The sequence below is a fragment of the Cystoisospora suis genome, assembly GCF_002600585.1.
Source record: "Cystoisospora suis strain Wien I chromosome Unknown contig_1728, whole genome shotgun sequence".
Classification (NCBI taxonomy): domain Eukaryota; phylum Apicomplexa; class Conoidasida; order Eucoccidiorida; family Sarcocystidae; genus Cystoisospora; species Cystoisospora suis.
The window spans coordinates 676-10,348 of NW_027154528.1; the positions used below are offsets into that span (position 1 = coordinate 676).

Consider the following 9,673-nt stretch of genomic DNA (forward strand, 5'->3'; position numbering starts at 1 on the left):
TTGCAAAATCCTGACACATAGTCTCCGGATGCCAAGAATCATTACAAGAGAACGTCACTCACTCACCTTTTAAAACGTACAAAGTTCCGTAGTGACAACGTGTTGTCTCTTGTCGGTTTGATTACTTGCAGGGGTACGAGTTTCACGTCCAATATGTACCGGGAAGCAGAAAAGAGTTGCCGATGCGTTATCAGGCATTCCACAGTCGTCGGGGAACAGAGACAGATCAGTAGAGGTCGCAGCTATACACCACATTGTCTGTAATCCTACAGTCCGTCATACAACTCTGCGTGCATACAATTGTGACTATTTCAGCCGTTTAATCCACTTGTAAGTGGGGTACGGGTGAAGCATCTCAGTGTGCACGACGGTGTAATCTGGAGCGAGAAACGTGGGGGAGTGAGACTGTATGTGCCGGCAACAGCGCGAGTACACGTAATGAGTTTGGTTCACGATAACGCGACTGCAGGCCATCCCGGTGCTAAAAAGACACTGAGAACCATGCGTCGAAAGTACACCTGGCACGGGTTGGAGAAAGACGTGCGTGAATACGTGACACCCTGTACAGCGAGTCAGCGGGACAAACCACGGTGCATCTGTTACCCATCCCTGGTCGGCCGTAAGAGTCCATCTCCGTGGATTTCATTACCGGCTTGCCGTCTTTGGGTACAAGTGCTTACGATCCCATCTGTGTTATTGTCGATAGGCTACCTAAAATGGCTCACTTTCTTCCAGTGCATTCAACTATTGCGGCCGAGCAATTCGCCGAGCTGTTCATACAGCATGCTACTTGCACGGATCCTCGAAATCGATCGTGTCCGACAGGCGTCCAAATTCGTAAGTGCCTTTGGGGGGTCATTTTGTGAGCGGCTGGGAATCAAGAGGTTACTCTCGACGGCTACTCACTCGCAGGCGGTCGAGCAGACGGAGAGAACCATTCGGACGCTTACTCAAGTGCTGCGCGTATACGTGGTGGATGATGTGACAAAGAGGGCGGCCTATTGGCCTGTGGCTTTGTTTGCCTACAACAATGCAGTGCACGAGTCTAAACAGGCGACACCGTTCTCGCTCCTGTACGTCCAGCCGCCGGAGGACTTCCCGGAGTTACCCGCGACAGAAAGAAACAGCTGCAACGATACACTACGAGAGGCTGCGGCACGACTGGAGTCAGCGAAGGATAATCTGCTGAAATCACAGGAAGCCCAAAAGAGAAGTTACGACCGCGCGAGCCAGCCAGAGGTTTTCAAGGTGGGCGACCTCGTTTCTACCCGCCAACTACACCTCACGGGGTAGGGGAGACGAAGTTAGGTCTACGCTGGTTCGGTCCTTCTCCCGCAGTGAAACGTGTCAATGACCTTGCCTGCGTTGGCGTCCCCCCGTCGATGCCGGTTCACCGCACTGTGAATATTGGGTTTCTCGGGAAGTTCAGGGTGTCCCCTCGTTACCCCCGTTTGCTGCCCAGTTCTGAGGAGGCCGGCGCCAGCCCAGCGCCAGCAGTGCCGGCTCACGGTCGTGCGAGCCGCGGAGCGCGGCGAGAAACGGGCAACTGGTAAGCGCACCCGCAAGGAGTCGAAGCGGTCTTGCATCACGAGGACGGCTCAAGCGTGACGGTTCAACACAACTCCAGCTCCTAGTGAAATGGCTGGACAAGGAGCTGGGGGAGAGCGTGGGAGAGCTACGACAAGCTAAAAGACACGCTTAGTCGGAAAGACTTAGAGCCACTGCGGCTCGCAAGCGCTGGCGAGGACGCAGCCATTTCAGACGCGAGGGTAGTGTAATGCTCGCCATACGCTCTGCGCACGCGCCGGTGTGATGTGTGTGTTGCGCTGCGGGCCGCCGCTTGCGGCCGCTGGGTGCTCTTGAGCGGCGCGCCCGTGTGTATGGTCCGAAGTGCTGTGTTGTGCGAGCCCGGGCCGGTCTTGCCGGTGTGGGTAACCGGGTACACCAAGAGCCGTTACACCCTGCGCTTGTCGGAGCAGCACGTATGTAAGTGGTTTGTGAAGACAACTACCGCAGTGCAGCTAACAGCGCACACTGGTCAACTCCCAGCCTGCTGCGCGAGACTGAGGAAATCTTGGACGTAGAAGGATAGTGCGCGCAGGTCGTGAGTCGAACACGCAGCAGCCTTTGACAAACGCGTAACCGGTGGGAAGCAAAAAGATGCAGTCGACCGCATTTGGTGACTGCACTTGCGTAGACGTGACGAACGTCGCGAGCTAGCAACAGTCGGCCAGCTCCGGTTATTTCGTTTTTCGGAGGGCAGGACTTACCTGGTGGATCGTGTACGCGCCAGGTGGACGGTCACCGACGGTCGGACATCTTCCACTCCGAGACTAAGCGGGGATTCAGATCTACGAACCGTTGGTTCCCATTAGTTTCTTCTCAGTCCACGAACTCCAAAGGCGAGAGGCCACGCGAATGGACAGTGCCGCGGAGAGTGGAGGAGTTGGCGTTCTTCTTTGAACTGAAGGCGCGACGTTTGATTTGGTCCGACTCGTCCTTTGGACGCGTGGCACGTCGCGTAAGTGCCATCGCGTGTGTTCTCCTGCTTCTCTCGTGGAATCAAGTACTTCTCGTGTCCGGACTCCTTCAACCACACAAACGTGCCTTCTACCCATCTTCAGACCTCCAGGCCGCATACTGTCTCGCAGTGCCCCAACCGTCGAGGAGAGGCGATCTGCATTACGGGGGACGAGCTTTCCGGATAGGAAGAAGGGCAGAACTACGTTGGTGAGGTGGGTCATGGTTTGGTGTCCACACAAAGAAAGTTCCCCAGGATTTTCGTCGGCGTGCTGGAGGCTACAATAAGGGGGGGCCACCGACGCTCGAAATTAAAGGGGTCTCCAGGTCTGAGGATACCAGTGCCTAGCTGCTCACCCGTGTTTTTTGCTAAAAGTGTCAAGGCGCTGAGGTCCGGTCAGGACGAAGGCTGTTGTTCGGAACAGTGGCACTGGTGGGTTGTGTTGCAGTTCTGCCGGTTGTGGCATAGCTGGCACCGCCCGGAGCTAAGAACTCCTGTGACGAATCAAAGACAGCTAACTGGACTATAGAATTGTGAATCGCTAACTAGAAAATATTATAGTTTGGGAATTAGTTTGTGTCTTCGTGCCGCTCACCAATGCGGACGCGCTTACACTGTCCGTGCAGGTAGCCTCAACACCTGTATGATACTCAAAGTTACAGAGCGAACGGCAGGTTTAGGAAGCACACTAACGTAAAGCTACCATATACTCGTCCAGAACAGGAGCTAGGGAAGTGAGGCGCCGTAGGCGCTGTAATCCAAGAGTTTGCTTAGCCCGTTCAGTTGACTCCCCTGGAGACTACCAATCACCGACTTTTTCTTTGGTGACTATAGCACCGATGATGCTGGTGGGTAGCTACTGTTGGTACGCAGCTTCGTATATCAGTAACGTTTTGGCAAGGACACTAAGACAGCCGATCATCTGTCAACATTTCGCCACTGCCTGTCCGGAAAGAAGCCTGGAGTACTCCCAGCTATCTGCCTTAGCTAAGAGACCTGTTCACAGTTCGATCTCCAGACTTCATCGAAAGCTTCTGATTACCTATCTATGCCCCGTGCCGAGAAGGCCGCTGACAGGTCGAAGCAGCGGTCCGCAGCTCCGTACGTGTGCTGAATCCTTTTGCCTTCTTCGCTGATCGCCTACCTGGCGATCAAGGTCTCTGCTAACATACAGACAACTTTTCGTGAGCTCTTGTTTCCTGGAGGCCGGCAGCTGTTGCATCTCGAAGATGTGTACAAGTGCGCCGCCATCCGTTGAAACGTCGCGGCCGAGAGGATTGCAGTGGTGATTGTGATGAAGTCGTCTTGCACCGTACTTGCCGAAGCACCTGCCGGAGGCTCTTGCGCTCTCAGCCTCGATGCGGCTGGAATGACTGGTACACCACGGTTCACACGCCATGGATATCGCAAGAGCTTCACTGCTTGTTGTGAAACGTGATCAGCTCACCTGGCTAACACGACTGGAATCAGAGTCAACTGACAGCAGTAGGCGCGGTGTCTTAGATACACTATTGATGCAGCAAGTATCTGCTACGGCAACTGCCGTACTGGGTGAACTGTGAAGGAATCCTCACGGCTGCGTCTGATCAGCACCTGGGACGCTCTCCAAAGACTGGTGAAGAAAAAGGCTATAGCTTGTGTTTGTTGTGCTACAAAGGACGTTTGGCTGGATAGAGTTGTCCCACAACAGCTGCCACGTGGCAGGCTCCGCACACTTTCCTCCGACGGCTGGCACTCGCCTGGATTTCGATCAAAACCTCTGATACTGGTGCCTCCCACGGAGCGTGACGAATCCTTGCTCTGTTCGCAGACGTTTAGGGACTTCAGCCAGTGGTACCCAAAAACAACGCACGACCAGTCTGCTGCCCGTCCCCAAAATAACATCCAGTCCCCTCCGAGCATGCGACCTAGACACCAGATGTCGCGCGTTTGTTTGCACGCGAGGATGTCGTGGCACCCACACAGCACTCGGCCTTTGCACCGTGAGACACAGTTCCGGAACTCCGGCTCTAAAATTGGGACTGACACGTGCGCCATCCAGTCTAAGCAAAAAGAAACAGATCCCTCTTAAACATCGATAAGCAGGGAGGTGGGTTCTACAATCCAAGTGCCTCAGCAACAGTGGCTCCGAATTGGAGATCATCAGGAAATCGCTGTAGCGCACTTCGGAGAGTTCTTTCTGCCATCGCAGTTGTCCATACTTTGCCGGCTTCCCTAACGCTTTCTCGCTCGCCAGCTAGGCCTGCGCGTCCTTGGAGCTGTTTTGTACTTCTCAGGTTGGTTTCTCCCTGTCCGTTGAACATGGCAGCCCACTGGCAAAGGACAGCTGCGACACAGGCTGCGAATTCTTGCCGGGAGTAGCAAAGGAATCCGTAGCGGCCTCGACAGGAAAGGGCAACTGTGCGAGGAGATGTATCAACGGGACTGCGTGTACTTAGGCTCCTACGCTCGGAGGGTGGCCGGAGAGACTCGTCCATGGCGACCAAGATGTCGTTGCGTGGACCGCCGCTGTTGTGAGCTACCACGCAACAACCCGCCAGAAGCAATTGTACGACTGCAATTCCGAAGTGCTCTTCATGCATTGTGTGCAGCCCAACCTGCAGGAATTGAAGAACCCCGCACAGACAGGCTACGGTGATCCTGTCCTTATCCTGCCCATACACATCCAAACCTCACTGAGCGGCACTCTCTGCAGACTGGTATGGCAGCGCCGCGTCCCGTACACTAACTAACTAGGTCACTTGGCTGACGGAAGGCGAAGCCTTTCCGCAGGTCCGGCAAGCTTGGTGTGCGACTACTGAGATCGACTTCAGCAAAGAAAAAAAAACTAAGGGACTCACGAGCACATTTCAAGCTGCAGCTCCCTTCAACGCTTTCTCTTCTCAACCGTCCCTCAGTGGTAGTCCGCTACGTTACGACAGAGCGCCGAAAAATGGATCACTGATCGTGAGGTGCCTGCAGATCGAACTCCCACACGCACCCGTCACTACGACCTTCATCTGGCATAGATATGGGGTGAGCAAGTCAAGGTAACGCATCCTTTCTGCTTTCCTCACCGCGGCTGACTGTGCCATTTTATGGAGAATCGCGGCATCGACGTTGACAAGAGCGAACACCCGGTCTCCCCAGCACTCGGTCGCGTTCGCCCCCAAACCCCGTCTTGCTTCCGTCGTCACCGGTTCTCCTGTTGCTCCTGAGTCAGCACTCCGTCCTTCGGCTGGGTTTGCTCCTACTTCCACTGTCGCCTGTAGGTGCGACTCCATGGCCCTTTCGGCTTCTTCAAAATCTCTCACGTGGCTAACTCCGTAACTGCTCAAAAGTAGCGCTCCTCCCTTCTTGCGCGCGAACAGTTCAGACACCTCACAAGACGCAGCTGGTTGTCTCTTCTGCACACACCAACCCACCGAACTGCCGGGAGCGGAATTCTTCTCATGTAGCAAGCTGTCACTTCCTCCCTCGCCCCGCTGCTGTTGCGTGCAGCAGCTACACCAGGCAGAAAGCGGGAAACACCTGCACGAGCCAATATCACTTATTTTCCGCGCGGTACTTCCACAGGCACCTTCGCAAGGATGTGCCAGTGTGCTTTCGATCCGTCGTGTTCCTGGGTTATAACCGTGAACTTCTGAAGCCGCGACCGCCCCAGACGAGTCGACGCGATCGCCTCGTGCATGCGCTGATGAGTGTTCGTGCACAACGCGCCACAGATCTCTCAAAATACATTCGCCGACAAAATTCTCGACAGCCCCTGCGACAACCAGGTGTGTGTCAGCGGGAAGCAAGCGAGAATACTTTTCGAGCATCTCACGTAGAATATAAACTTGGTCAATTTGCCTCTTTTCGGGCCGGAACTGACTGATCGATAAAATTCTTGCTTTCCGTCTCCTCGAAACAACCGTGGCTATGAGGTTTTCCGTATTGTCGACGTCTGGTGGGCGGCAAGGAGGGAAGACCACGGGCGCGCGGAAGTAACAATCTTCCCGCCTGGTACTACTTTCGATTGGAGTGGTCCCAAGCTTCTGCTGCGCATTGGAAGCAGCACACAAACTACCGCCTCCGGGGTTCATCAGGACCTCCAGGTGCCGTTGTGTCCACGTACTGTTACAGCAGGACATATTGGACCTTTCTGCATTGACAGCAATACCCCGCTGAGGCCCACTGCCCTCCCGCTCCTCCGCAGAAGCGTTGTTTCCTCGAAAAGCGAACCGAAGCGCAGCGCCGTAAGTACCCGCAAGCCAATGGTAATACCACAGTTTGAGACTAGACAAGATGAACGAAGATGCTATTCTCCGCGAGTTACAGACGGGGACATCTTCCTCGCCTACACGCTGACGACAACTTGCATCAGTTCTTGTGTCTTCAAGCTTAGAATCCCCGTACCCCTTAACCAACGCCAGATTATCCGGCGTACCTTCTCGGGTTTCCCCACCTTTTCTTGCGGCTACAGCTTTAAGCATACTCCCGCTGATGTAAGGATAGTGTACATAAGCCGTGAGTCGAGTGATCTCCGGTAGACCACCATTGCGGGTCACAGCCGCCTCGCCTGCGTTGCTTTCCCCTGCATGACTCTCTTGTGCACTCCCCTCACGGTCCCTCCTCTGTCGGCCTCGAACTACACACGTGAAAAACACGGAAAAGTACCTCTGCCATAGCTGCTTGACGTGCAATAACCAAAGGATAAAGTACCCGCCTGGGAAACCGACGGTGTCTACGAAATGAGCAGGCACGAATCCTAGAACGAGGGCCTCGGTCGTCAATAGTGCGGAGCTCAGAGCCTGAAAAAGGAGAGTGCAGACGGGATAGTTTACCGGGAGATGCAGCTGAGAGGAACGAAGAGGAACTAGCACTAAAGGTGAGAGAACAAACCGAGACGAGGGAGACCACGAGAGAGGTGCGGTATTAGAAGACAAACACGGAGAACCTGGGGAAGCATCGTGACAATGGGAAACACATGAGCTAGTTCTGGCCGGCTGCAGCAGCGGATCCAAATCAATTGCAAACGCTGCTTTGAGGTCCCTCACCACCCGACTAGCTGGGCTAACCGCGAATCCAATTCGCGGGGAGAGTCGCGGCACACACAGAATTACAGAAAGAAGCCCCGATACTACGGAGAGAATACTACTGTGGATTGTTGAATGGGAAGGAGGAAGGCAGACGGGGACTAAGTCGTTCAGCCAGGGAGAGTCGCTCCGAATGTACACTGCAACGGGGAAGTGATTTCCACGCTGCTGGTCGCCCTTCGACTGAGGAGGGGAGTAGGGCGAATCACCACATCCACCTGCGTCCGTACACACCCCGAGATTCACTTTCTTCGCTTCTGCAGACCCCCCGCGTGTCTTCGACGCCCCTCTCTCGAGCGTGTGAAAGCCACACGCTCTCGCTGTGACTTGAGTGCCGCGAACAGGCCCTACGGTCCTCGCTTTCTGCAGCAGATGAGCCACTATTGCCCAAAGAACTCTCTCTCCCCCTCCCCCCGAGTCTGCCTGAGGGTGGAGGAAGGCGACAGAGGGGACAGGGGGGGCGGTAAAGAAAAGCAAGGGGGCCAAAAGGAGAAGGAGAACGGGGAGGCTAACGGCAATGCCGAGCAAAGTTATGAGGGGAATGGCGAAGAAGGCACATAACACGAGTGGAATAATGCCGAAAAGGGCTGAAGTCGCAACGAGGGGATCCATCGACGGAGACGACGCCAAGGTGGAGACGAAAAAGGAAGCTAGCCGGGACAGTACGCATCGGGTACAGGTGCAGAAAGCGGCGTGTTACAAGAACGAAGACAAATCAATCCCCTAGCAGTCGGGACACAAGTTAGCCGTCTGAACACAACTCTCCTTGGTCCACTTGTCAGGAGGAGAGAGCACTTCACATCACGCGAGCACGGTTCGGGCAGACTTGGGGATTAGTCCTAACAGAAGACACGACGGGTTTTTTGGGGCTGGTCGGCAGGCGGCACTGTGGGCAGACCAGTGCTTGAGCTGTCCCTGACTGATTCGCTATCTTGAGAATGGCTCCGCGCCTCACGAAAAACAATCCACGAAAGAGGGGTCGCCAGTCTTTAGATTCCGCTCCGGCGTACACAAGCGGCGCAGCAGACAACCGGCCGTCGTCTAGCCTTGCCGATGGGCACACACAGCCGTGGCACGCAAGACCCCAGAAAGGCTGGGACAAAACCGGATAGTTGGCAATGAAGAAATACGTTGTGGTGGATTTCACTAACCGGGCTACTTTAGAATAAAAGCCAACAGAAAAACAATCCAGGCTTGGGCTATCGGAACCTTAAACGTTTCTGCTGGCGCTGGTGTCGCTCTCTTGACAGCCGTCGCACGCAACTGCATGGCTCGCGGCGGACACACCAGGCGAACAAAAAGGCGATGGAAAGGAACACAAGCGAAACTAATATGCGCGTCTGATACGGTCTGAAGAACGGTAGCCAGCGACTGAAGCGCCAGATCCGGACGAAGGGGGAAAAACACCCAGACCGGAGCCTGCGTGCCTTCCAGTAAACAGAAGATCCGTCGCCCTCCCGCAGCGTACCCGTACACTCGAGACCGACTCCTAAGTCGCCCTCCATTGCACTGGGGGGTGGCGAAAATTTCGGGTTTCACAGTCTTCCGGGCACATGCAGCGAACCACTACTCTGCCAAGGAGATTATCTTCGGGCGTGCTTTCACTGAGCCCTGCCGCTTATTCTCTTATTCTGTCCTCTCCTCTCTGCTCCAGACACAAAGCGACACACTGGCTCACTCTTTGGCAGACGGTGTAGCAGTCGCTTTGTCGGAGACTCTGGCACACACTGAGACCGGTCGCTTCTCAGGTCTTGCTGTTCTTCGGCAACAGCTACGGCACAATTTTTGAACTCCTTCCTCTTTCCGCTTTGTCTGGCAGTGCTGCAGACGGCGAATGTGGGTGCGGTCTTGTCTCCTGTCCGCAGGAACGACAGGTCCCTGCGCTCAGGAAGCCACCCGTAGCTGCAGCGTGTCGAGTACACCTTTCTTTCTTCCCTACCTTTACCGCACCTTTCCATGACCTCCTCCCTTCCTCACAGACCCGGCCTAGACGCGGCAACCAGAGGAAAAAGTGTCCTAAGAACATGTACATGTTCGTCTTCGGTTCCACGGTTCTGCCGCGCGCTGTCATGCGCAGTTTCGTCTACATGTCTTT

At 55.0% G+C, this 9,673-nt stretch overlaps 2 protein-coding genes across 2 annotated transcripts; one reads left to right on the forward strand and one right to left on the reverse strand.

The window, feature by feature from the left end:
- Positions 1–1,906: 1,906 nt before the first annotated feature.
- Positions 1,907–2,942, forward strand: CSUI_003829 (uncharacterized protein; the record flags this gene model as incomplete). The annotated part of the gene is made up of 1 exon (XM_068064024.1): positions 1,907–2,942. A coding segment is annotated over one exon (177 nt), but the record flags the coding sequence as incomplete, so codon positions are not given.
- Positions 2,943–4,372: 1,430 nt separating this feature from the next.
- CSUI_003830 (glycosyltransferase) lies at positions 4,373–9,047 on the reverse strand. The gene is made up of 2 exons (XM_068064025.1): positions 5,578–9,047; positions 4,373–5,118 (listed from the first exon to the last, which is right to left on the reverse strand). The coding sequence occupies exons 1-2, from the start codon at positions 8,188–8,190 to the stop codon at positions 4,618–4,620; spliced, it is 3,114 nt and encodes a 1,037-aa protein (XP_067924000.1). The 5' UTR covers positions 8,191–9,047; the 3' UTR covers positions 4,373–4,617.
- Between the last annotated feature and the right edge of the window lie 626 nt (positions 9,048–9,673).

Coding starts and splice junctions, on each gene's coding strand:
- CSUI_003830 (XM_068064025.1), bottom strand. CDS start 8,190: ATGGATCCCCTCGTTGCGACTTCAGCCCTTTTCGGCATTATTCCACTC. Junction 5,119..5,577: donor AAATGGCACAGTCAGCCGCG/GTGAGGAAAGCA, acceptor CAATTCCTGCAG/GTTGGGCTGCACACAATGCA.